Below are 27,942 nucleotides of genomic sequence, written 5' to 3'. Positions count from 1 at the left end.
ATCAACACATAAAGGAACACTTCATCCTTCAGTTTATCACACACATTCAACATCAACACATAAAGGAACACTTCATCCTTCAGTTTATCACAAACATTCAGCATCAACACATAAAGACACACTTCATCCTTCAGTTTATCACAAACATTCATCATCAACACATAAAGGAACACTTCATCCTTCAGTTTATCACAAACATTCAGCATCAACACATAAAGAAACACTTCATCCTTCAGTTTATTACAAACATTCAGCATCAACACATAAAGAAACACTTCATCCTTCAGTTTATTACAAACATTCAGCATCAACACATAAAGGAACACTTCATCCTTCAGTTTATCACAAACATTCAACATCAACACATAAAGAAACACTTCATCCTTCAGTTTATCACAAACATTCAGCATCAACACATAAAGGAACACTTCATCCTTCAGTTTATCACAAACATTCAACATCAACACATAAAGGAACACTTCATCCTTCAGTTTATCACACACATTCAACATCAACACATAAAGGAACACTTCATCCTTCAGTTTATCACAAACATTCAGCATCAACACATAAAGACACACTTCATCCTTCAGTTTATCACAAACATTCAGCATCAACACATAAAGAAACACTTCATCCTTCAGTTTATTACAAACATTCAGCATCAACACATAAAGGAACACTTCATCCTTCAGTTTATCACAAACATTCAACATCAACACATAAAGGAACACTTCATCCTTCAGTTTATCACACACATTCAACATCAACACATAAAGGAACACTTCATCCTTCAGTTTATCACAAACATTCAGCATCAACACATAAAGGAACACTTCATCCTTCAGTTCATCACAAACATTCAACAGCAACACATCTGGAGATGGTTTTACCTGGACAGGAAGGGGATGAAAAACTGTCATATGAGAAGAATCTAAAACTGTCAGAGACATGTAATAAAAAGTACAATATTTACCTCTGAGATGTAGTACAGTAAAAAGTTAAATATTTACTCTGAGATGTAGTACAGTAAAAAGTACAACATTTACCTCTGAGATGTAGTGGAAAAAATACTTTTACATTGGAAAATGTAAAATACTCCCAACCACTAGGTGGCGACATTGCACCTTAAACTCGTTACCAACCTTCAAAAAACATGAAGAAGGAGAAGTTCACTGGGAAGTTACCCTCGTGTGCTGCTGTGGCGTGTTGCCCTAACTCAACATCAACAACAAAAAGAGATTTAAACATATATTTTTCGGAGGAGACAGTTCACGGAATAAGTAAGTAAACATTAAAATGCTGTAACCTCCCTCTGACGTCATGACTCTGAGCTTTTAGCTGTTTTTAGCGGATGTTTACACCAAGTTGTTGGCTGCTAGCCGATGTTAGCGTGCTACACCTGCGACTGGCGTAGTTCAACAGTTTATGTTTAATTAATTTATCTTTACGTAAGTAACGGTTGGTGACGTCACGTGTCCCTTTCAATCTGCTTTATTACCTTATTTTGTGATTTTAGCTGTTACCTGACAGCTAACGTTAGCTGCTGTTTAGCTAGGCTGCTAAGCTAACAAACTATCCAGATCTGATCTTAGACAAGTGTAACGTTACTGCCCGTTAATGTTACTTAACCTAGAAACAGACACTAGATTTAATAACAGTTCTACGACAATATGTCTGTCCTATCTGCTCAGTGTCCAGTTTGTTTGGTAACGTTACACCGAGCTTAACTTCAGAGTGTTATACAACAGCCCTGCAGTAAATCCTGTTATTATGTTACAGCCTCCCAAATAACCAGACAGTTCAAAAGTCTCTCTAAAAAAAGTAAAAGCAGTAATAATTAAGTGTAGAAAAATGATGTCACAATTAAAAGTCCTGCATTTAAAATGCAAATAAAATAAGTACTGGCATCAAATAAAAGTACCAAAAGTAAAAATACTCCTATTTCAGAATCATATAAGTGTTTTATAATCATTGATGCATTAATAAGTTCATCACTGTAATGGTGCAGCTATATTAATAATCTTTAACCTGACTTTCTTCTCTTACCTTCAGGTTGCAATGTCCTCCTACACCTGCATCAGCTGCCGAGTGGCCTTCGCAGACGGCGAGGTGCAGCGAGCGCACTACAAAACCGACTGGCACCGCTACAATCTGAAGCGCAAGGTGGCCGACATGCCGCCGGTCACCGCCGAGAACTTTCAGGAGCGCGTGCTGTCGCAGCGGGCGGCCGACGAACAGCAGCTGAGCGACGCGGCGGCCACCGAGGGCTGCGCCGTCTGCAACAAGAAGTTCTCCAGCGCCAACGCCCACCAGAACCACATGCAGTCCCACAAACACCAGCAGGCCGAGAAGCAGGCCCTGCTCGCCGCCCAGAGGAAAGTGGAGAAGATGAACGAGAAGAACCTGGAGAAGGGACTCGGAGACGAGAAGGCGGATCGCGACGCCAGGAACGAGGCCCTGCAGCAGGTCCTCAAGGAGCAGCAGAGGCCGAGTCCGGCCCAGCAGGAGCAAGGAGCGACGAGGCAGAAGGCGGAGAAGATGGAGAAACCCCCGAGGTTGATGTGGCTGGAGGAGCAGGCCAAGAGGAGAGAGAAAGAAGAGGGAGCCACCGCCGTGGAAGGTGAGGAGGAGAAATAAAACAATGTACTTCTTCAAAGAAGTCTGCTTGTTTTTAAGATATTTCTCTTAGTTTCTCACAATTTCTAGACCTTTGACGTTCTCAGAAACGCCTCCCATACGGCCTAAAATGTTGGATACAGTGGGTCCATACACCGACTCGATGTCATGTGTCTCGCTTCCCGATTTGACGACCTGCCTGATCGCTACTGCACATGTGCAAACGAGCACTACACAGCTGTGTCTAAACACTCTTGTGCGTCCTTCTCTGATAATGCCACATCGTAAACAGCAAATCTGTGTTGAAATCAGCAGGAGGAGAGCTAGTTAACGTTAGCTGTTAGCAGCCGATAGGCGGCACAGTCCTGCTTGGCTTAAATAACAGAGCTAACAGCTAACGTTAGCAGAGGTTGCATGATTTGCATTGTGATGCGTTCAAGCTCTATTCAGTAAAAATGAGCATTGGATGACAGGAAAATTATGACTTTAATATGATGTGTTCAAATGTAATCTTGTAAAATTCAGTATTTGGCGAGAGACTTGAATAAATCAGTTGTTTGAGTTGTTTTCACACGTACGTTTTTATTAGTTCTGTGTTAAAAAGTGACTTCTTGTTCCAATAACAATCTTCCAGAAGAGTGGGAGGACGTCAACGAGGAGGAGGAAGATGATGATGAGTTGGGGGAGGAAGAGGAGGAGGAGGACGAAGAAGACGAAGAGGAGACGATGGATCAAGAGGAAGGAGACTCTGCGGCTGCGTCCGGCCCCAAACCGGCCGCTCTGCCGGGTTCCATCCCCGTCACCGACTGCCTGTTCTGCTTCCACCACTCCAAGTCACTCGTGAAGAACATCGGCCACATGACCAAAGTCCACAGCTTCTTCATCCCCGACGTGGAGTTCCTCATCGACGTCGGAGGCCTCGTCCGCTACCTCGGTGAGTTAGCCGTATGACATCACTGACATATGACATCACTGACAGACTGATGTTCTGCTTGTTGGTAATAAACTTACTTGTGAGGGTTTTATTGTGTTTGAGACGACCAGAGTTCTACAATGTTTACTTCTCTCTGATCGTGATGTCAGTCTCACGCTGTACTGAGAGAGAGAGACGGAGAGAGAGAGACGGAGACAGTATCGGACACATTTTAGAATAACAGCTGCCTTCACAACAGGACTGTTTGTGCCGTAGACTCGACCATTCTTGAGGCTGAAGTCGTTGTTCTTTCTTGTGTTCAGGAGAGAAAGTGGGAGCTGGAAACGTGTGTCTGTGGTGTAACGAGAAGGGACGCTCGTTCTACTCGGCAGAAGCCGTTCAGAGTCACATGATAGATAAGAGTCACTGCAAGCTGTTCACAGACGGAGACGCTGCTCTGGAGTTTGCAGACTTCTACGACTTCAGGTAACAAAGTCATTTAAATACATATTCTGTGCTCTATGGGGCTTTGTTTAGTGGCCAGATGTTACACACAGATATTATAAACGGATATTAAAGTAGCTAAAGGCAACAGGACGGCTCCATCTTTGTGCTTCTGATTCACACTTTCTATTTATTTTCTTTTGACCAACAGGAGCAGCTACCCGGACAGGAAGGACGGAGAAGAAGCTGAGGTGGACGAAGAAGATCTGTCTGATGACAAGAACCTGGAGTACGATGACGAGATGCTGGAGCTCACTCTCCCTTCAGGTAACTTTAACGTTATTCATAACCACCAGGTTTCAGGTTGTATCTCTGCTCTCATTGGCTCGGTGTGAAGACGTATTAATACGTTCATACTGTAACAGAGTTCTCTTCCTTCGTCTCTCCTCAGGCGCTACGATCGGCCACCGCTCCCTCATGAGGTACTACAAGCAGCGGTTCGGAGCCCAAAGAGTGGTGGTTATGATCCACAACAGGAACGCTGTGGGCCGGGTCCTCCGGCAGTACAGGGCTCTGGGCTGGGGAGGAGAAGGAGGTACGGCTGTCTTTATGTTATAAATATATTATCTTTATGTTTCTGTCTTATTGCCAGTCAGCGCGTCAAATACCAAATAATTAACTAACGATGTTCTGCAGGCTCCGCTGTGGTGTTTCTAGAGACATACGTGTGTTCAGATTAAAGGATTTGTTCTTCAGCTTCTGACAACAGATGATTAGTTAACCAGTACAATTATTTTATTAATTAAACAAACATCCTTCTGACTTTTTAGGGTTTTAAGCAGGAAGTGTCAGAAGTTACTATTTAGAGAGAGAAACGATGTCGTGATAATATTTATCGAACATTCAAAACATTCTCTCTCTCTCTCTCTCTCTCTCTCTCTCTCTCTCTCTCTCTCTCTCTCTCTATGTCTCTGTCTGTCTCTGTGTTTGTCTGTCTCTGTCTCTCTCCCTCCCTCTCTCTCTCTCTGTCTCCCCCCGTCTGTCTCTCAGGCGCCTTCTACCAGAAACCGAGAGACATGCAGTTCGTACAGATGATGAAGTCCAAATGGATGCTGAAGCTGGGGATCAACAACAACAAAACCAAGCAGACGCACTTCAGAGCTCAGGTCATGTTCTAAACCGGGACCGAGGGGAACCCAGCGGGGGGCCGAACGGGACGAGGACCGGTCGAAGGTCTTTGTTGCATCTTTCCAGCCAACGAGACTTTGAGTGCAGCTGCTTCGTGGGTTCGCTGTGTGAAGGAAACGCAGCCGTGTGGGTGAGAGGTTCGTCTGACGGAGTGAATCTTCACTCGCTTCTTCTTCTCGTATGAAGAGCCGTTATGTTTGTTCCTCGTAGGAAACAAACCTCCAGCTCCGTCTCTGTGAATGTGCTCCACTGCAAACAACACGTTTATAAACATGATTTCTGAAACTGAAGATCGATATGAAGGTGATTTCACTGTTTTTCAGTTACGTAACACACTTTTCTTTTCTTTTTTTAACTGACAGGATTACATCGTTGTGATTAAATGTGCTCGTAATACATCAACAGAATAAATGGTTCATATTTATATGATGCACGGCAGTCTTCTTTAAATGATACTTGTTTTAACTCTTTGTTTTCAGGTGAAAGAACTGAAGTCTAAACTTTATTTTAATCTTGATAAACAGACGTCCTGTCGGCCAGTAAAGCTTCACTGGTTTATGATTGTCTGAGTTCAGCTTGTGTTGATACATCGGTTGTCAAAAATGTCAGGAAGGAAAAGCCAAATATATATTTATATATATATATGTCCACCGGCCAGAGTTCATCTTTCAACCATTAAACGTCTCGCTAAAGAGCCGACATATCGTGGCCACGATAGTTTAAATATAACACAATTTAACATGTTTCATGCTAAGAAAAGAAGCTACTTTAGGATTTTTTTGAAACGGTCAAATATGAGATCTGCTCAGTGTTAAACACTAGACCACAATGTGAAGGTCTCACAGAGACCAGTCAAGACCACGACAGCCGGGACGTCACTAAACCACCTGTCTTGAGTTAACATCATTACTGCAAAGCCCTTTGATTGTTTTATCAAAGACATTTCTCATGGTGCACTTAATATAGTTGACATGGTAATAAAAGAGAGTTTAATGTGGATCTGAGGTTTGCATGTTCCATCGTAACTGTCATACGGTGTGGGACTCCCTCTGGTCTTGGTCGTGACTCGGTCTCGTCTCATCACTGGTACTGTCCCTCAAAAGTCCAGTATTAGTCGTGTTTGTTGGCTCCAGAGTATTAGCATGATGCTAACCCTTCAGTTAGCGTGATAGCATACTAAAATTTAGGATGTAACACAAGTGCATTAGCTTGTCAACACTGCACAGTTACTGTAGCGCAGTGTTAGCATGCTACAGTAGCATCCGTTTAAAGGTCCGGTGTCGTTGGTTTTGAGCATCCTGTCGTGATCTGAAGTGTTTTTAACAATCGCTGCTAAAATCAAGAATAACAAAACTTCTGGAATCACTTTAAATTCTATCAGTAAAGCGAGTGCTCGTCTTCATCGCCCCGTGTAGTTTCTCTCTTCAGGTGCGTCAGATTCATCGATGACTCGTGCAGATGATGTCATGGAGAGCTGGAGCCGGATGCTGACCCACCGACCCGCTAACGAGCTCAGTCACTCCATTTGTTTGTGGTCCTCCACTTTATCTCTGGCAGGGATGGCTCTCCACTTCCTGTTTCATTTATTTATCTTTTGCAGGCCGGGAGAGTGTTTGTGGCGTGATGGTTTCATTGGGGGGGGTTATGGCACTCTGCCCACACACTACGCACTGTTTGACAGGGTCAACAGGAAAAACAGAGGGGGGGGGGCTCTGCAGACAGGCCGACGGCGAGAAGGAGACTAATTGATGAGGACGAGTCGGGCTGAGAGGCATTAGCGCTGGAACCATGGGAGGAACCAGAGTGATGAGCTCCTGAAGGCCGAGAATGAACATTTAAGACCAGCTGTTGATTTACTGCATTTTCTCACGTTCACTATTTAAAATGTTGCCTTCAAATCTACTCCAGCTCTTCATGATAATCTGACAATAAGTTAAGATAAAAAGGTAAAGTACGTGAACTGAATTAACATGAAGATGGTGCTTAATTGGCAAATTAGCAGCAGCTTTCTTTTATGGAAGCAGCTGGGAGGAGTTATGTTTTTATTTAGTCTCTGCTGCTGTAAACTGTCCTGATTGGACAGTGAGAGTATTGGATCACAGCTCTACTCTGTCCTGATTGGCTCCCTCTTCTCTGCTTCCTGGAGTTGGTCCAAAGAAATCTTGAAGAAAATATGTTCAGCATGTCCGAGGCCGTTTCAGACTGAGATATCTCAACTATTGGATGGATTGACATGACATTTAGTAAAGACGTTCATTTTCCTGAGGATGAATTCTGCGGATGTTTTGATCCCCTCGTCTTCCTCTACTGCATCATCGAGTCAAATACTTCAGTTATAGACCAAATAAACGTGTTAAACATGAAACCTGCTTAATATCAGTTAACGTTCTTATGTTGAGCTCGTTAGCATTCTGACATTAGCGTTTAGCTGTCACATTGCAGCTCTTTTAGTATCTTACAAACATGTATAACTGGACTTCTTGGCTTATTAAATATATAGAGACATGCAACCTTTTGCTGATTTATTATTGATGAATCCAACTGAAGACAGTGAAAGGTCTTTTTTCACAGCTTGGCAACACGAACGTTGCTATGAATGGCTTTTAACTGCTGTATAAAGCATTAGTGAACTATTTATTAACCATTAATAACGTTAGTAGTTCATTTATAAAGCCGTGATACAGGGGGACTCTCCAAACGTCGTCTTCTCAGATAAACCTCCTTTGGTTGTGTTAACGGTTGGTTTGATGTGTTTCCTGTATAAGAAGAGCACAACCTGAAGTCCTTAATAAATATTAGGTGGAGAGACGCCACGCTATCAGACAGAAGAGTCCGACAGTGAACTCTGAGTCGGTCCATCTCAGCCTCCCAAACCAAACGGAGGCCGTTGGCCCGGCCCTGCCTGCTCTCAGCACGATGCCCGGTCTCCCTCCGGGGCCCCCGGGGACCTGGTATTGATCGGTGCCTCGTAGGTAGTGATTGGACATGAGTGGATCATTTCCTTTGTTGCATTAGAGTCCATTACTGGCCCGCTCCCCGGAAAGCGATAGACATCCTCAAAAGAAAAAGACAGAGAGAGAAGATTCTTCTTGGGAAATCAGTTTCCTCTGACAAATGATTCACCGACGAAGAAGAATCCTCAAACTTTATTATCGGGTTGATGAGATACGAGGTCACGGCAATAATTAAGATGTTTTAGTCTTTTTCTAGTCTGACAGTAGATATGTTTATGGGTTAGCAGCACTTTATTTAAGCCTCTTTAGCTTAAATGGTTTGTGACGTCATAATGTAGCAGAAATCGGGTTTTATTAATTGTCACAAACTAACTCCTCCTGGGCTTCTAGTGGAGGCTGCTGTGTAAACATAATTACTTTAATATAGATATTACAATATAATAAAACACAGTTGTCATATCAAGTATGTCTTCAGATGTTTATCCTTTACTTTGAGCTATTTCAACTGTTATTCTATTACTTCTAGTCATTTATTACAATGTGTCTAACTTTGAATGCATTTAATAACACAGCTTGATTTATTATACGTGTTATTATTGATCCATTTAGGAACGGTTCTTCGTGCTTTCATGGATATTTAGTCAATGCAATAAGAAGTTGTACCACTAGATCTTATCATCTGGGTGAAGATGAGTGAAACGTGCTCGTTAAAGTTAAAGTGAGAAGTTATTTCTTGAGAGGTTTCTATTAAACTAGATTTACTTTATGAAACATTTGAAATCCGCTCAAATGGAAGAAACGTTCCAGATGTTGAGGTGGCTGCAGACTACTTACCGGTAAGTAAACGTGTATAATAGTCTAATGTGTTTTTGATCATAACTAACTTCTAACATCTGCATCATCTTAATGCCACAACGGCACTTTATATTTTGTAATTTAGTTTTTTACTTATTGGTCCATAGTGAACAGTATAACTGTGTTTTAACGCATCTAATTGACAAAAAAATGATAAGTTTAATAAAGTAACAAATATTTGGTTTCAGCTTCTGCTGCTGTTGAAGTTGTTTTTTTTCTCTTGATTCGTTCGATTGCATTTGTCAATTTCTGTCATTTGAATTGGACAGTTTATCTGAGTAATAATCCATTAGATCATTAATAATGAAGATGTGGGTTTGGTGGCAGTAGACCACCTCTCCTCGCTGAAGAAGTCCACCAGTGACAGCTTGCCTTCTACTATGATCGAATCACAGTAAAATATTTTGACTCATCCTTATTTCGATGTGTTCCAGAGCTGCTGCTGGTTTTGGAGGACTGTTTTATCTATAGCTATTAAATGGTGGTCTCTCTGACCCCTAAAGTTCTCCATCAACCAGCTTCAGAGAGCCTCAGGCTTCAGAGGTAGCAGCATCCTTTATGGGCTGATGTGCCTCTTTAACACTCAGACGTTTTAAGCCACCACCCTTGATAGTGACGGCATTTTGTAACCCAGCAGGTCCCCCTTTACCACGGGGAGGGTGCTGCGGGTCTCCACATCTCACCACATGAAGTGGGCACAGCCTGCATGTCCTCTGTGGATAGGCGGACCGGGCTGCTGCTGCTGGGATCATCATGCAGCTCATCTCTCTTCTTGCAGCCGGCTCTGCAGAAGTATAGCGCGTGCACGGGTCTGGAAAGTTATCTCCTCCTCATCGTATTAATGGGATAATAAAGTCATTGATTGCTCATTCTCCCCGGGGGGGGGGGGGGGGGGGGGGGGGAGTCCTTTTCTGCTTCCTGAGAGGTGCAAGACTGGTCTGAGAACTTGCAGCTTGAGGATTCTTGCTCAAGAGCCCGTCAGCAGGGTGAATTCTCGCCCACATCAGGTTGGGGGGGTTTTAACCCGGATTGTCCTGTGGTCTTCCTCACGCGTCCTTGGTGGGGACTAAAGAGGCGGGGGAGGAGGAGGAGGAAGAGGAGGAGGAAGAGGGGGAATCCGGACGTCTGAGTCCCCGCGGCGATGCATGGAGGCTGCTTGGAAATGCTCCCCGGGTCTCCGGAGCGCATGAGGCGGTTCCAGCCGACCGACGCGCTGCAGAACCGGGGGGGTCCGGCCGCTGATCCGCAGCTCCTCCAAGCTACCACTCCATAGTTTCGGCTACAGGAGCACGCTTCGGCTCGGTATCCACGGAGCGGAGGCATATATCTGGGAGCCCAAAGGCTGCATCACGTCCCTGGCGTCGCAGTGGTGGTGGATTACCGTGTGAAGCGTCGGGGTGGCGTCTATGCCATTTTGATCTCGACTTTTCATTTGATCATGAGCACAGAGGAGGGAGAGGCGGGTCCAGCGTGTGGGGAGGCGAGGGGAGGCACCACCATCACCCACCGCCACACCTGGGAGGAAAGCGAGCCGCACGGCTCCCAAGGACGTCGGAGCCCCGACGACGACGAGGCGGAGCGGGGAGAGGAGGGAGAGGGCTGCCGGGAGAGCCGGAGCTGCAGGGATGCGTGTGACGGGGACGACGCGGGGACTTTGTCCAGCGAGGACGGAGCGGTCGGGGGCAGACCGGGCAAAGAGCAGACGATGCATTCAAACTGCAGCAGCGAAACCTGCATCCCCACTCCCAGTTGTCGGATCTGCTTCCAAGGCGCTGAGCAGGTAAGTGTGTAGTCCTCTGACACGTCCACAGGTCTGATACACCAGCGTGGCATCACATCTTCTCTTCTAAAAGAGCTGCTTTTACAAATGGTGAAAGTTGGTTTCAATAGAATGAAGGTGAGGTCAGTCCTCACAGTGATTGGCTCACTGCTGCAACTCATATTTTGTATTTCTTATTTAACCTCTAGGCAGGTCATCTGTGTGACACGGGGTCTCATTCTCAAGACAGACTTGGTTGAGACACAATAGGACACAAAGGTGCAGACAGACAGGACATTCATCAGAAACTAAATGAGATATCTGCTTTCACAACTGGCCTGATTGGAGAGATTTCAGTAGTGAGGAGCGCAACCAGAACCAAAACACATACGAAGGCTTAATCTGTCACAATTTAAACAAACCCAATTTAAGAGTGTAAAGAACATCTAACAGAAAACACAGGCCTTTAAACTGCTGCAGCGACTTCAGCACCACGGACAGCGCATGGCTACCCCAGGGGCCCTCAGAAGGCCCCCAACATACAGAGGAATATCAGAGTTTTACTTTTTAACAGATGAGTTACATTGACTTTACTTTTTTACATTCTACAATTACAATCCCTTCAATGTGTTCACACTCAGACATTAAAGCGGATTCAGAGAGAAATGTTCTTTTTGTACTCATTTACATGCTGAATGTAATTTGCAGAGTTAACGAACAAAACATGTGATCATCTTCTGAAATATGCAAAGTTTTAAACTACCCAACGATATATAAAGCAATTAACGTGAGTCCTTCCTCGACATACAGCATCTATGATCTCTGAAGAGGCTGAAAGCAGCTAAAACCATTTCATCGATTTAAAAATGAAGAACCACATCGAGTCAGAGTGAGTGTGACTAATAGCCACATGACACTTCCTCCATGACCGTTACACCTTCCCTCTCAGGGAGGGAACTGCAGTCGATGCTTTAAGAACATTATAATCTGAGGTCAGGAGCTCTTTATATCTGACCTTATACCAAACGTTTAAAGTTATATGTAACGACATTATATTATCCTGATGATCACCTGGAACCCTTTAGGTCCCCAAACCTCACTTTTGGAACCAGTGACTAACGGTACAAGAACAGCAGCAAAAGAAACACAAGGTTGTCCATAAAAGAAAAGGACGCATTCATTTAGAAAGTAGTTTAAAACACAACAGCATAGCTTCAAATCAGACTTCAGCACCAAGGACAGCTCACCATGTCGGGTTCAGAGTCTGACGTCATCGTGAGTGATTTCTCTCTCACAGACTTCTCACCAGTTTCATTACATTTGCATTCTAAATGTCTAAATGTCTAAATGTCTAAATGTTTAACTCGCATAACAAACGGTTCACAAAGACAGAATGTGACTCATTTATATCTAACAGATCAGACACATGACTTAGGTCCACTGGGTGGACAACGATGCCTCATGCTTTGTTTTGTCGTGTGTGTTCATAAATTACGACCCGTTAACATTCATGCACTCCAGCAGAAAAGCAATAATGTAATATTAATATGTTTGTGTTTTAAAGAACTGAAATGAAAGCTTTAGATTCCAGTTGTTCAGCTGAACAGACATTTTTATGAAAACATCAGTCATGAATAAAAACAATCACAAAATTATGGCAAACTACGGATTTTTGAGCAACGTTTTTCTACTTTTCGGCTTTTTTGTAGTTATGAATGAATGTCATGTTATTGTTAACACGACAACACAGCCATTAGATCTGTTAAAGTAGCCAGTGTTAGTGTTGGTACTCAGGAGATGAGTGGGGCTTATCTCTGTAGACCAGTCCGGATATCAGTGAAGCCCAGTTACACACATAGTGAAGAGGTCCAGACTCTGAGGTAGTACTGACCTGACAGTGTCGTAACCCAAGGATCATGTTCGAGTGATAAGAATTATAAAAAAAGAATAAACATTCAACACTACCAAGAGTGCAGAAGAAGTTGTCTGCTCAAACTTTGACGCAGGTTTCATGTTTCTGACGTCTCTGCAGTTTACAGTTTGTAGACACGTGCGTATTAATAATCTGACATTCATCCAAATAACATCTAAAATGTAGTTTTGTCCAAGCTTGATACCATTAACCACGAGAGGAGGAAGCCAGACATGGAGATGAAATCAGCAGTTTCCTTCAGAGGATGTTTACTGTTCATACATTAGGTTTTATGGTACGGCTATAAATTGATATTTTAACGGAGTCCTTTCAATTATTTCATTTTTTTTGCATTGATTTCAAAATGTTTTGTGAGTCAGGTTTATTTGTAGAGCAGCTTCCAAACACAAAGGTAGTTCTAACTGCTGTGAATACAATGATATAGTACTTATTAAAATCAGTGCATATTGTAATGAAGCTGTAAACATTGAATCCTCATGAAATGCCAGAACTCCAGTGTAACGATGTCCAGCGTAGAGTTGATTTAAGTTCAGGTGTTCCAGTAAGCCGAGGTAGCATTGTTTATGTGTACACTCAACACACAGTGAAACAAACCCCATCATGTGGTTGATAAAAGCGTAAATCACATGGATGTACGATACATATCATCTCCGAGCGATGCATCGGTCTAACTGTCTCCGTGTCTTCCTTCCTGGAGGTGGCTGGACAGATGTGGACACTCTGTCCACCCCGTCTCTGAAATCTGACACTCTCGCCGGCCTGCTTGTCTCGTGACAGCGAGCCTCGATGAGGGACGTTCATCCCCCGCCAGAGCTGAAGGGAAAGAGAGGAGTCAGGGCCGTAAATGCCTAAGTGAATATCCTGTCTCCTGAACGTGGGCTGTGCACTATTAGCTAATCTAATAGCTCTGCCTCCGGGTCCAGACTGATATTTGATTTTTATACAAGGCCCCGCAGGCCGAGCAAGCTCGCCGGCCATCAAGACGATTGCAAAACCAGAAATTTTAAACTTAAAAAATATTCCTGTCTGAGCAGATGAGATTCACAATGAGACGTTCTTTAACACCAAAAGAAGACCAAATGAGACCAAACAGTAGTCAACAAATACAATCTCAACTCCAAGTTGTTCTTGGTGGTTTGTTTAAACAACTGCTGCAACATGGACGATTGGTCCGAAATATAGGTTCACTTACTGGACTTTTACATAAATGTCAACCGCGTCCCACAGTCCTCATCAAGTGGACCTGATTTAAGATTATATTGTCAGTTATTTCAGTTCTTTGACAAACAATCATAACTCTAGGTGTACTTACATCTCCTTCAGCAGCTTTCCTTATTTCACTTTGTTCTGTCCACTGATGAAGACAGTGCCCAACGGTCGAAAGCTCAAGTATTCCTTAAGTTGAAGGAACTAGGTCCCCTTAGTAGCGTTTTCGGGAGATACTTGACAAACTCCTCCTCATTGCAAACTCCATCTGCTGATGAAGACCATGCGGTCCAGTCGAAAGCTCCAGAACAAATGAGTCAGGGCCCCTTTGAGTTGAGATTGTTTTGGAAATGAATGAAAATGATCTTAACTCAAGGTCCACTTCCTATCTTTTAGGGACACTTTTGACTATGTACAAACTTTATACATTGATGAAGACCATGCGATGATGTTGAAAGCAGTGTAGAAAGCCAGTAAGTGGACCTTGAGTTTAGATGCTAATGATCTGAAACTACAATTTCTAAGGTCAAAAATGAACCGTCATGCTCCATAGTGTGTTTTTATTCGGGTGGTCGAGTGATTAACGACGTAAACAATTTTAACGGCAATGTTACCGGTTCGATTCCTGGCAGAGAACCTTCGGTGCATGTTTCTGTCCCCTCGTTTCTCTCTCTCTCTCCCTCTGTCTCTCTGTCTCTCTGTCTCTCTCTCTCTCTGTCTCCGTCTCTCTCTCTCTGTTTCTCTCTCTCGCTCTGTCTCTCTCTCTCTCCCTCTCTCTCTCTCTCTCTCTCGTTGTTTCCTGCCTCTCTTGTCAGAAACAAATACATGTTTATACTTTAGCTCTATTATCACCCTTCAGTTGAAGACTTTCTTGTCGTCTCTAGAATCCATTGGCCGTTAAATAAACGGACAGTTTTTCGTCAAATCCTGTGAGAAATCACGAACGTATTAAAATCCTCCTCGATGTCTCATCAGTCGCTGCTTCGGTGGATCACTGACCCGCTTTTAGTTCATTCAAGCGAAAGCCTCCGCGGTCCTCTTAAACCCACAAGGTTAATATGACACGCTGAGAAACGAGCCGGCTGACCGCTGACCTTAATATACTGTTAGTATGCGGCTCACAGCCGCGCCGGCAGGTCAAAGCTCGAGGAAGGCCTCGGATACCCTACGGCTGTGATGATCAATCTCACGCTGCATCCCGCCGTTAATATCCGCCATGAGTCTGTAGCTTTGAGAAATGATCATCGATCTGAGCGATGCTGGTAAAGGCCTCTGGTGAAACAAGTTGTGTGTTTGTCTTTGATGTACGACCCCGCTGAGAGACAACAGGCCAAACTGTGGCCTGAAAACAAGGATCTCTAGATGATGAGGAAGTTGACACGTAGACCCTTTGAAATGGAGGTAAGATAAATATTGAGGACAAGGTTCTAATATCGACTCAACAGCAGATCGTTTCTTTAACATTCCATCACTGGCGCTGCAGAGAGTGGTCCAGATCATCAAATACACCAGACAAGATGTGAATATTAATGTTATAGCAGTCTTTGTGTTGCTGCCTCCGTTCCGTCGTTAAATGTGTGCAGAAGAGAACGTTTCAGCTGCTCAAGTGATGAAACTACGTCATGCTCAGCTCGGAGCTCCGTCCTCCATCACCTCAGGCTGTGGAGTGAGTTCAGAAGGTATAAATCTCAGCAGCTGTCCAATTTCATTTAGCAATTCATTGTTGTTGCCCTCCAGTGTATTCTGCCATTTGTTGCCCCCCCCATTTTAATCTGATCATACCTGACCTTTGGCCTCTCTCCGGTCTTCAGGGCGACCTGCTGAACCCGTGTCGGTGTGACGGCTCGGTGCGTTACACCCACCAGCACTGCCTGCTGAAGTGGATCAGCGAGCGAGGCTGCTGGACCTGCGAGCTCTGCTGCTATCGCTTCCACATCATCGCCATCAACCTGAAGACACCTTGGCAGGTAAAGTACTGCAGGACGGCTGATTCCATGGGCCAGTTCCTCTCTGGGTACAGCTGCCTCAGGCAGGGACTGTTTGGTGGAGATGGCAGTGAGAAACAGCCTGCTGACTCCAGAAGATATGTTCGCCTGTGGAAACACACGCCTACTTACGGCAATTACAAATGTCAACTACATAAAAAAAGATTGACTTCCTACTACCTCTGTGATTCAGGTCTGGCTCGGTTTAGTTAACTCAAACTACTGGGTGAAGGTTCAGGATAGATGGTGACCAGATGTGGTTTCTAATGAGGAGAGCTCTCCCAAATGAAGGAGCTCTGAGATGATAGATTGAAGGCTGCTGTTTCACCTCTAATCACATCACTCACCAGTCAGAACGTCTGGAGAACAGAGAGACCAGCTAGAAAGAGTCCTAACACAGAGGCTGTATTTGAAGATCTGGTGCCACCTTTACAAAAATGTTGTTCTTTTCTGTCTGCAGTGTCACTTAATGGTCATTTTGTGTGTCTTTGTAGGCACTTTTGGTGTCTCTTTGCAGTTGTTTTGTGACTCTTTGCAGTTGTTTTGTGTCTCTTTGCAGTTGTTTTGTGACTCTTTGCAGTTGTTTTGTGTCTCTGTGCAGTTGTTTTGTGACTCTGTGCAGTTGTTTTGTGTCTCTGTGCAGTTGTTTTGTGTCTCTGTGCAGTTGTTTTGTGTCTCTGTGCAGTTGTTTTGTGTCTCTGTGCAGTTGTTTTGTGTCTCTGTGCAGTTGTTTTGTGACTCTTTGTAGTCGTTTTCTGTTCTTTATGGTCATTTTGAGTCTCTTCCTGGCCGATCAAATCCTGCACACTGCACCTTTTATTAAGTATTTGTATGAAGATGGGGGTTTAAACTGGCTATCAATGACACAGCGAGTATCCTTCTCCCTGAAAACACTAATTTCCAATTAAATGCTTGACAAGGGATGTGACATTAAACTGCAGCCGTTAGATTCTCTCTGGGGTTATTTTGTTTTACAGCCTTTTTACTGCCATAAACATTTGAGGTTACCGTTTTCTCCCTCCGAGCGTGCTCTCTAAATTATTATGGAGGCATAACAAGAGATTGTTTTTATAGTCTCGGATGCATCGACCCACTGGTTAGATTCATAATGTTCAGGAATATTCACAGCTTCTCTGGTAGAAGCAGTTTCACTGGCAAACTGACAGCAGTAAACCCACCTGCATCTGTCGCTGAGACTCATTTAGAAAAACCTAATGTAGAAGTGCACCTACTCTATAATTACCTAACTTTTCCTGCTTCTTCTCAATAAGCAGCTTTTAAATATCATCTTATTGCCTTTTTACAAATGACTCATCGCTCATAAAATGGAGAAGAAAGTGGACAAATATGCCACATGTGCTCAACCCAGGCTTATAAAAGGTGAACGAAGGCTTCCCACCAAGTTGAGCTGTGAACCTTCAGTCCATCTAGCAGCATCTAGCTCAGACAGCTTCAACCACAATGATAAAGCAGAATTCCATCTGAAAAAATAATGAGCATCAGTGATGATCCCATAATCTGTCCATACATATAAATATAAATCAACAATATCTCTGACGTTCCCATTAAAGGGCCCGTTTGTTGCATTTCGGGGATCTATTAGCATCGCTATGTTTTCATTAGCGTATAATCACCTTAAGCTAAGAATCGTTCGGTTAGCTTAGCATGACTCCTTCATATCTACGTAGGGAGCGGGTCCTCTTCACACAGTCCGCCATGTTCTACGGTAGCCCAGAACGGACAAACCAAACACTGGCTCCAGAGCGCTTGTCACATTTTTACGTTGCCTGCCACCGCGGTTCAACGTCTGTGAAACTTTGATAACGTGGTCAGATTTATTAGTGATCAATAAATAATTGATAACAACCTCATACATATTCTTTGGGGATTAACAATAAAAACACCTGGGCTGCTACACCACGACACTCGTATTGTTGTTCTGTCGCTTTAATTCATCAGAAAGACCTCTGTACTACGAACTACCTGCTGAACATCAGCATGTCGTTATTGTTAGCATACTAACTCTCAGAGCCGCTAGCATGGCTATGCTGTATTGTTAACAGAACATGTAACAAACCTGTGGTGTTTAAAAGATGTGTGAGCATTTACCAGGCAGGGTGCATCATGGGAAGTTAAGCATTCATTGTAACTATAAATCAGGAGATTTCTGCGTCTGCTGCTCTGATTTCTGACCGTCCCCCGTCATTGAGGAAGTGTTTTGTTTTCAAGAAGTTTTGCTCAATTTAAAAAAGCTGAGTTGCATCTAAACCAATGCTGTCAAGAGTTATACTGTGAAGAAGACCGAAGTGAGGTTGTTTTTTTGGCTGTGAACCTGCTGAGTGTCTCTGGTTCCTCTTCAGGTCTCTGCTGTCAGTTTGGAGCGTCAGGATTCCTTCAGTCCTCATTTCCTCCAAAGCTGAACAGACAGAGACGCCCGAGGCTTAAAATATCTGCGTTCTGAATCGTTTCCTTCACTGAAGAACGTCGAGGCCTTTTCAGATCTGTTCGCTCCAGATGGGACTTGAGTCGCCGGCAGACCGAACAAACACACAGCTGAGGCTCAGAGCTCTGCTTTCTGTCCGCCGAGTCTGCCTGAAGTCTTTGCTTCTGAACCGTGCAGCTTCACAGTCGTCCGCTCGGCATCAAAGACTTTCTGTTTCCCAGTTGGTTATTCTGTGTTCTTCTCCTCCACGCTCCTATTTCCTCTTGTTAGTGGTTTGGCTCTGGCACACACATTTGTTCTCTCCACAACATTTTGTGTTCTTTCCCCTTGTGACGTCCTGTTCTCATGGCCACATTATGACACAACGGGCCCCGGCACAGACGTGCAAAAGGACCCACCACCTCTCCTGCATACATGAAAAGCAATCTGCGCCGGTGTTATAAGGAGCATCATACAATATGGCTTTGGTTGCACATTGAGAGGAGGGTCGGCTAATATGTTTGGGCGTAGCATGACACTGAAGACCTATCGTCAACCCAAAAACAAAATTCAGCAATCCTGCTCTAAGCTTACCCTGTGGCCACGCAGCCCTTCCCCTTATGAGGCACATTTTGTTTGTAACAGTCCTTCTGGTTCTCTCTTGTGTCCGTGTGCAGTGGCAGTCCATCACCATCACCCTGGTGGAGAAGGTGCAGATCATCGCCGTGTTCCTGGGCTCTCTCTTCCTGGTGGCCAGCATCTCCTGGCTGCTGTGGTCAGCTCTCAGCCCGCAGGCCATCTGGCAGCGCCGCGACGTCCTCTTCCAGATCTGCTACGGCATGTACGGCTTCATGGACCTGGTCTGCGTAGGTGAGCCTCCCAACGAGTCGTGACAAATGTACAGAAGTTCCTCTGGTCAGAATATCTGTTAAACTTAAAGCCAGGGTTAGTAATGTGAGTCATTTGAAACTAGCTAGAGTATGCTGAATTTAAAACCCACCCTAGTGTTGCCAACTCTAAACAACGAACATAGCTTCTGTTTGTACTCACAGGTAGATGGGTACAAAGGTAGGTAGAGGCTGGTGAGAGTTAAATAATTGTCCGGGCTCATTACAGTCCTGCGACAGCCACAGATTTTTCTTTTTACTGCAGGGAAATGAAGAAGAGTTTGGTTGTAACATTCGTTTATCCAGCATGGACTGCAGTCATGAGTCACAGCCTTTTAAGCCCAAGCCCTCAGGAAGAGTGCTGGAGTTTGAAGCAGATTTTACACAGTGGCCAAACTTTGAAATTACAATTTCCAGTTCTGTCACAGGACGCCTCGGGGCCCAAAAATACTTTTTACCTTAGACTTACATTCTGAAAGAGACGTCTGTAACTCTTTTTTTGAGGTAAATCTGCCCAGTACAAACACTGGAATACACCAAATCCAGAGTTATTGTCCGTCCTCCATTTATGTGAAAGAGACCGAGGCTGGACCGAGGGCTGGGAGGCGGGGCTAAAGGAAACGTTGGTGCGCTTGTTCTTTGGGCTTTTAGACTCGTGGGTCAAACTTTGTTTTACCTCTTGCTCAACTGAGCGACTTTCTATGGAATGAACGTTGTATCCAGTTCTCTTTATACATCCACGGCAAAGCCCCGCTGTGGACCACAAACTGAAGTCTGCAGAGCCCAGTTTGTCAAAGTTTATTAATTATGCCGTGTGTCCAAATTACACCAAATTCAACCAAGCGCTCCATTGGGTCCCCAGCAAAACAACCATCCAGGGTGAAATAGATCAAATGAGACACAGAAGGACGGACACAGAAGGACAGACACAGAAGGACAGACGCAGAAAGACAGACGCAGAAGGACAGACGCAGAAGGACAGATGCAGAAAGACAGACGCAGAAGAACAGACACAGAAAGACAGACACAGAAGGACAGACGCAGAAGGACAGATGCAGAAAGACAGACGCAGAAGAACAGACACAGAAAGACAGACACAGAAGGACAGACGCAGAAGGACAGATGCAGAAAGACAGACGCAGAAGGACAGACACAGAAAGACAGACGCAGAAAGACGGACGCAGAAAGACGGACGCAGAAAGACGGACGCAGAAGGACGGACGCAGAAGGACGGACGCAGAAAGACGGACGCAGAAGGACAGATGCAGAAGGACAGACGCAGAAAGACAGACGCAGACGGACAGACGCAGAAGGACAGACACTGCTTCATAGTTAGATATCCAGCCCTGGCTTTAAAGTTGTGAAACCTTGATTCTATTTGTGAATAGACGAGATCGTTTCTCTTTAATTCTGTTCTCTGTCTCGTTCCATGAGACTACATCCGTAGCACAGATGGAGCAGAGCGTTAGTTCAGTTCAGGCAGAGCACTGAAGTCACAGCTTGCACGAGTTGATCGGCATCGACTGCTTCGTGAGCTGACTGTAGATCCACTCGTGTTTATACAGGTGTGCACAACACCTGCTGTAACCTGACACCTAAAGATACTTCATGATGGCTTTAGTTAGTTACACTTTGGCCTACAAGCCCTGTTATTCGGGGGGGGGGGGGGGGGGGGTTCCTAATATTTGTTAACATTCTGGCAATTTGTGCAACATCAAAAGTGTTGAATTAGCCGTTAGCAGTTCCTGTTTGCATGTGTAGATGAAAACCTACAAACGTGAAGCTTCTCATGCAAGTCCTGGTGTTATAAGATGCTTCTTTCTCCTTTCATTTCTAAGCGCTTCATTCACAAAGGACATGAGGGTTAATAAGATAAATCGCACTGACTCTAAACGTATACCTGTGGACTGGGATTAGTTCACGAGCAGAATCCTTGTTGTACCTGGTGTCCCAGATCTGCAGACATTTTATCCTATTTGTGACAAAGAAATAATCTGTTAATTACCAGTTTTTATTCTCTACAAGCTTTGAACAAAAGAGGTAAACTGAAAGCAGTTTATGATTTTGAGTGAAAGCCTTCAAATGTGCTGAAACCCAGTTTAGGTGGCTCATTAGCATGTTTTAGTTATTTTTCGTTGACTGGCGTTTTTTTTTTGTTTTAACTATCAGCACAAACGTTTCACATTTAGGCTCTAACAGGTATACCTCCCCCACAGTTACTCGCCCCGTATCACCTTGAATATTTGAAGAAAACTTATTTTTTCTCGTATGCCTCCACGACGAACGAAGAATAAAAGAATCCAGAGAAAAGTCCGGATGAATGGAAGTAAATGGGCGACGCGTTAGTTTTGCTCTATTTACTTAAATTCATCAAAACTTTTATTATGAGAGAATTCATCACAGGTTGAGTTATTGATGTATAAATGGTCATTTATAGGGTTCGGGTAGTTTTCCTTTAATGCAACATGTCATACCAGAGAAGCAGCCAATAAATACTCTTTCCTCAGCTTTCCCCAAAACCTGTGAACCAGAAGTCCAGAGTTCAGCCTTGAGTCATGTTGTTCTGTGAGCGTATCGGAGGCTCACCGTTTCCTGTACTGTCTTTGTTCTTGTGACAGGCTTGATTGTCCACGAGGGGGCAGCGGTGTACAGCGTCTTCATGCGCTGGCGAGCCGTCAACCTCCACTGGGACGTCCAGAGCTACAATAAAGCAAAGGACTTGGAGGAGACGAGCACCGGCCATTCCTCGCTGGCCCCCAGGACGCTTTGGTTGCCTCTGGCCACTTTTGGGCCCGACGGGCCCGTACGCCCCACCCAGCTGGGGCCGCAGCCGTGGACCTGCCTATGTTTGGCCCCCTTCTGTCCCGGCCTGGTGCCCCGAAGCAACCTCAGCCAGGACAGTGACTCAGGAGAGGTTGTCATTCGTGTGACATCGGTGTAACACCAGGCGGCATTTATGCAGGAACACCTGGTGGTAACAATATAACAATATGGGCTTCTTCTGGGCAGTTTATAATATTCAACAATCTGTTGTTTTGGGGGTTTTCTGCAGATTTTTTCAATGTTTTCCGAATGAGTTAGAATCGGTTGTCTGCTCTGGGGCTGGTCCCCCAAAACCATCTCAACAGTTAAATGAACTCACGTGTGGTGTCCTTGTCTCTGTGTTTTATTATTTCTTCCCTTTCTTCCTTTCTTTTTCCTGAACATTGTGCAGCATTCACGTCATGTGGGGAAGAAAGATGATCAGATTCATAACTCGTGACCATTCACATCATCACTCAGCTCTTGATGGTTTAGGACTGCAGAGTTGTCTGTGTGAGAGGTAAAGGATGCTGTGCTGTGACCTCATGCACTACATGCCGTACATTTGGTTTAATGTGTACTGATGTGTATCTGTACATTTATACAAAGTTTACAAGAAAGAAAAATGGAGTAAATGTTCAGTTGGTACGCCTCCAACTTCCTAAAATAAATAAATCATGGAATCACTTGGGCTCAACTGGAGGTCCTTGGTACTAAATTATCAGAATATTACAGGTCTGTAAAATAATGTTACTAGCAACATGACTAAAAGCAAAGCTAGTCGCCCAGTGAGGCTGTAAATACATTTAAACACTAGAAAACAATAGCTGGACAGCTATCAGTAGGAAACACCATCACAGCTCTAAGAATGACTTTAAAAACACGTTTTATTTTCATCATCTTATCCTCACCTTCTCTCTGTTACCAATTGGATATGAAGCACGATGCGTTTGCTGACATTTGAACATTCAACTTCATGGTTTCCTGATACAAATAGAGCTCCATTTACAATCTGCTCCACAGTTGTCATCATCGCTTATCCTAAAATATGACTCCAAACTGCTGAGGTACGAGAGGTTAACGTCACTTTGCCAAAAAGTTGAATTGGTTGTTGTTGTATCGGAGTAGATTTATTTAAAGTATAAGTACATGAGCAGAATACTGGCGTCGGTATCGGTACATCCCTGCTGGCAAATCTTCCGAACCAGAAAATCCGCTCACATGAAGACAATATCGAGCTAAAAAAGTAAAACAAACAGTCTGATTATCTGATTATCAGGCTGACTGAGCGGGATATTGGTGAATAAAGACACTTTACTCTTCATGTCCTTCAGGACGCAGGACTCAGAGATTAAACAGATTGTAAATGAGCACAAAACCAACTGATGTCAGACAGATGTTGAGGTTTCAGTTTCACTCAACAACGCAAGCGGCAAATATGGACGTTTTCTGTCATTTTTTAACTTGATACTCGGATGACTCATCCCGGTATAAACACCGCCGTTAAAGATTGTGGGTTTTGATCTGTCTGTCTGTCGTTCTGTTGGGCTTCCAGCAGCCCCGTGGTGTTTGGGTTGTGGTGTTTGGGTTGTGGTGTTTGGGTTGTGGGGTTTTTGAGGTTTGTGGTTGTGATCTCGACCCGAGGTCATTTTGGATTTGTTTTTTTTTTGGTGCCTTCCGAGGCTGCAAATGACGTGTCAGTGCTCAGCACAGAGACGACTTGAATGTGACTTTTGCTGTTGGCTGTATTTCTATTTCTTTTGGATGTAACATGGATGTGATGTATAAAGAATATTTATATACACAGAGAGCAGCGTGGGTCATTTGCCTGATGTCAAATAGAACGTAGCTGCCGGGCAGAACAACGATGGCTGCTTTCGGACGACGGCGAGTGGCACCTTTTCTGAGAGCTGAAACATCATCATTTTTCATGATGTCACAGTTTGTGACATCATCACTCCGCGACTGTCTGTCACTGTCCTGTGTGCCAAACTGACCTCGATCTAAGTAATCAGAAAGTACTCAAACACAAAACTACTCTTGTAATCATTTATTGTTAGAATCATCCGTTCAGTACGTCACACAGCTGATACAGATTAGAACAGCAGGATACCAGTATTGTGTCAAAGGTCAACTGTCAGTCGGATGGCTGCGTAGAGAAGAATACAAGATTGACATCTTGAGAAAATCACCATATCGTCATCATTCAGGAGGAAAAGTAGAAGATAAAGACTTTCAGTTTAAAATGTACAGCCATGTGATTATAATATATATATGTGTCTATATATAAAACATTATACCAAAAGAGAAACCACACATGGAAAACATAAGTGTACAGAATATACAACAAGGCACCGTGGAAGAAACCTGCACACGCGTCTTTGGGTGGATCTGCCGCCCGCGGAGCTCCAGTGAAATGTTGTAGGAATGTTACAGCGCACACAGTCCAGCTGAGCAAGTCATTCAAGCCAAGATACGATCGATCACATCACAATCCACCTCTTTTTTATCATCATAATGTTCAGTCACTGCAGTCTGACTCACTTAAAGGAGGCGTTGCATCGTGTTTTAAAGCCTTTACAGCACAATAACTGCTTCACCTGCACGGTTCAATGAAAATGACAATTTTTGGCTTTCTGTCATATTTTGTGGCTTTCGTGCAGTTTTAAGTGCTTGCAAGTAATTATGTACTAAAGAAAAGAAGACCACTGGGGGTCAAAACGGAAGAATGACTGCAGGGTTATTATTCTGCAAGAACAAACAGCCCCAAACATTAAAACAGCCCCAAATATTAAAACAGCCCCAGACATTGATGTATGAACAGGTGACAGATGACTGCAGTTTAAAGGGGATGTTTGTGTCGCTGCAATTCCAACAATAATGACAGAAAGAAGTCGTTTTAGTGGCTGATTGAAAACGTTGTCTAACGAGGTCCTGGTTCTCATTAACAGCTGATACAGGTTAAATGTAGTAAATGTAGTTTCATATTGTCATTATCTACATTTTCTTGAGAATTAATTGAGAAAGTGTTCAGAGACTAAATTCTCAGTTTACATTCAGATAAAACAATGAATGTACTTCACGTTGGTAGAAAAGATCGTATAAAATTACAAAAGAGATATTAAAGGTCTGGATGGACAAAGGTTCATCATTTTACAGGATGTACTTGGAACCATTTGGCTCGTTTACATCTGAAGTTAAGATCTCTGTCCACAGAGGGATCCGGTCTCTTGCAGCCATCGAGGTTTTTAAAAAGAGAACGTTAAGCTGCTGTGTTGGGTTTGTGGAGGTTTGGAGAGTAAATGTGATAAATGGCACGAATCCAAACTAAAGACTGTGGATGTGCACCAGCGATATTAAGAAATGACCAGATTTGTCAGAAGAATGACTTGCGTAGCTGGACGGAGGCTGCAGCGTACAGAAGTACGTCGGTAGCTTCAGGGGAACGTGGGAGCAGCGTTCAGGTCCTGGTCCTACAGGAACACGATCGATGAGACTAGAGGCCCGTTCAGCTCGTCCTGCTTCGGCGTGAACAGGCACTTGTGTGACCTTTATTCAAAGTCGTCAGCAAATCCATCGAAAACAATCGATCACAAATTAAAAAGTACAGTTGCATAATATTTACAGCGAGCAGATCATCCCTGGAGAACGTCTGTATAGAAGGTCGAGTCCCAGAGTGTTTCACAGCAGAGGAAACTATCTTCTGTTCTTTACCTTCTCTGCTTCATTTATTTTAGTTTTTACACGTAGACACACGTCTCACACACACACACACACACACACACACACACACACACACACACACACACACACACACACACACACACACACACACACACACACACACACACACACACACACACACACACACACACACGGACACAAAAGCCTCAGTAACAAAAAGCCTCGCCCTGAATCAACACTCCTTGTCGTGTCACAGCACATTATACAGTAAACCTTCAGCTGGTTTTATTTTGGGGAGACACTTGACGATTTGTTCGTGTTGTATATTTTGTTGTTGTGTAATCGTTTGTTGTCCTCAATGACCACGTCAATGTCTTCCTTCCATTAGTTCGAGTCGACGCTACGAGCCACTTGACTTTAATGCGCTTTTATTCTGACACTTTGTTGCTAAACACAACGTCGTGTTGTCTTTGTGTCATTTTACGGGATAACTGATTGTTTCTCTGTAGATGTCATCCCGTTCATGAAACCTTAAGATTCAAAGGCTCTTGAGCCCTTCGGGGCTTCAAGACGCAAATTACTAAACGAAACGGCGTTTTTACTTAAAATGATATTGAGGACGATTCATCAATTCTGTACAAAGTCGAGCTCGTGGTGTCGTCAGTGTTTAGTGTCTTGTTTTGAGCTCCATCCCTCGACCTTCTGAACACTGGAACCTGCTGACTCTCAGGTGTGTCATCATCAGGATGATATCTCGTGGTGAACTCTCAGGTGTGGATGTTTCATGTTTTGGAATGAAACCATTCAGAATACTAATCTTGAGGTTAAGAGCCTCGTGGTTTGTCTCCAGCATCCACAGAGTCAGTCTGACAGGTCGAATGTGCGAGCTGCTGCCTCAAGAGCGCCGAGGACGGGGCGTCCGACCGCGGCCCGGTGGCGGCCGCGCTCGAACCTCTCAGCCGTGGGCGCTCCGGGTCGGTGGCCGTAAAGTTTAAAGGTCAAAGGGCGGCGTTCACCAGGCGCTGCACTGGCTGCCGTGGCTGCTGACGGACTGACAGTTGCTGTAGCGCTTCTTGACGATCATGCTGATGTAGGCCTTCATCAGCTTGGCGATGTCCATGACCTGCAGAGGAGAGGAGAGGAGGAGGAGGAGGAGGAGGAGGAGCAGGAGGAGGAGGAGGAGCAGGAAGAGGAGGAGGAAGAGGAGGACGAGATTTCTATCATGATCGAGGCAAATTTGTGATTTTGGGTTATAGAAAGAAATTGAAAGTTAAAGTTGACATCAGCTCAACTTAGATGGTTAGCCTGCTATGCTGCAATGTAATCGCTCACCAAGCCCAAACAGTGAAGTATTTGTCTGTAGACGTGTGAATATTGTTCACACGTATATTGTAATATTTTAAAGTGCTGACGTTACCGAACTTCCTTCAAATATTCACATCATTTATTCCAACATAAAAAAATTAATTTGCTGTACGAACCATTTGCGTTTCAAAGACCAGCTCTCGGCCCTCGACGGCGATCTTGTAGGTGTTGGCCAGCGGAGCTCCGAAGGAGAGAATCTGTTCGTACGGGAAAACCTCCAGAGGCCACGGCTCCCCTCGTTTGTACACCGATATGGCCTCCCGGCTGATGCCCAACCACAGCTCGGAGGGGAACGCTCCGTCCCGACACTAGACGACAGAAACAAGAAGCGTGAGAGCCGGCCTTTCATACCTTTAGTCAGATTCACATTTTGATGTATTTCTGTCCTCACCTCCACGTTGAACAGCGTGGATCCGTATCCCTGCCACTCCTTCACCACGGCCATGTACTTGACCATGGCCTGCTCCTGGTTCATCCCCTGCAGCTTCTTCCACTTGTCCATCACGCTGGTCCTCACCGCCGTCGCCTCCTCCCTCATCCACGCCTCCAGGCTGTTCTCCTCCTCCAGCTTCTGCCGACTCAGCGAGCCGCTCCTGAAGCTCCGCCTCAGCGTTCCCTCCAGGAAGCTCGAGCGCTTCCTCTCCGAGGTCCCCGAGCGGTCGGCCACCGAGCCGGCGCCGGGAGCGAACGTCTTGGCCGAGTTCTGCACCCGGGCCCGCAATCGCGCCATGGGGAACACCAGGGACATTTCGGGGACGTTGGCCTGGGAGCTGTGATCGCCCTGGAGGTACTGAAGTCTCAGGGCAGCCAGGAACTGAAGAGTCTCCTCGGGGCCCGGATACTGACCACGGATGACGGCTTCGTGGGCCTGTTGACAAAAAACAATGTAAGATAGAGCTTCCAGAACAACCGCCTCAGTAAGTTAG

The 27,942-nt window shown here is 44.5% G+C and overlaps 3 protein-coding genes across 3 annotated transcripts in view; 2 read left to right on the top strand and 1 right to left on the bottom strand.

Moving 5' to 3' along the window:
- The first annotated feature begins 1,151 nt into the window (after positions 1-1,151).
- znf622 (zinc finger protein 622) lies at positions 1,152-5,593 on the top strand. The gene is made up of 7 exons (XM_076098570.1): positions 1,152-1,283; positions 2,056-2,623; positions 3,254-3,553; positions 3,856-4,018; positions 4,188-4,303; positions 4,428-4,571; positions 5,027-5,593. Exons 2-7 carry the CDS (start codon positions 2,062-2,064, stop codon positions 5,152-5,154), a joined length of 1,413 nt encoding a protein of 470 aa, XP_075954685.1. The 5' UTR covers positions 1,152-1,283; positions 2,056-2,061; the 3' UTR covers positions 5,155-5,593.
- Positions 5,594-10,411: 4,818 nt separating this feature from the next.
- Positions 10,412-22,106, top strand: marchf11 (membrane-associated ring finger (C3HC4) 11). The gene is made up of 4 exons (XM_076098007.1): positions 10,412-10,753; positions 15,683-15,838; positions 18,956-19,148; positions 21,784-22,106. The coding sequence occupies exons 1-4, from the start codon at positions 10,412-10,414 to the stop codon at positions 22,104-22,106; spliced, it is 1,014 nt and encodes a 337-aa protein (XP_075954122.1).
- Positions 22,107-24,001: 1,895 nt separating this feature from the next.
- The window catches only part of myo10 (myosin X), a 106,448-nt gene continuing 102,507 nt past the window's right edge, over positions 24,002-27,942 (bottom strand). Inside the window, exons 39-41 of the mRNA XM_076098006.1 lie at positions 27,408-27,884; positions 27,133-27,324; positions 24,002-26,774 (exon numbers count right to left, since the gene is read on the bottom strand). Of these exons, the coding sequence (XP_075954121.1) occupies positions 26,664-26,774; positions 27,133-27,324; positions 27,408-27,884 (780 nt within the window). The 3' untranslated portion in view covers positions 24,002-26,663. The remainder of the gene's footprint in view (positions 26,775-27,132; positions 27,325-27,407; positions 27,885-27,942) is intronic.

The sequence above is a fragment of the Anarhichas minor genome, unplaced genomic scaffold, assembly GCF_050575085.1.
Source record: "Anarhichas minor isolate MPS153535 unplaced genomic scaffold, ASM5057508v1 ptg000024l, whole genome shotgun sequence".
In the NCBI taxonomy this organism is placed as follows: Eukaryota; Metazoa; Chordata; class Actinopteri; order Perciformes; family Anarhichadidae; genus Anarhichas; species Anarhichas minor.
Note: the sequence above shows the minus strand (reverse complement) of the source record. Positions and strands in the feature narration are given on the sequence as shown.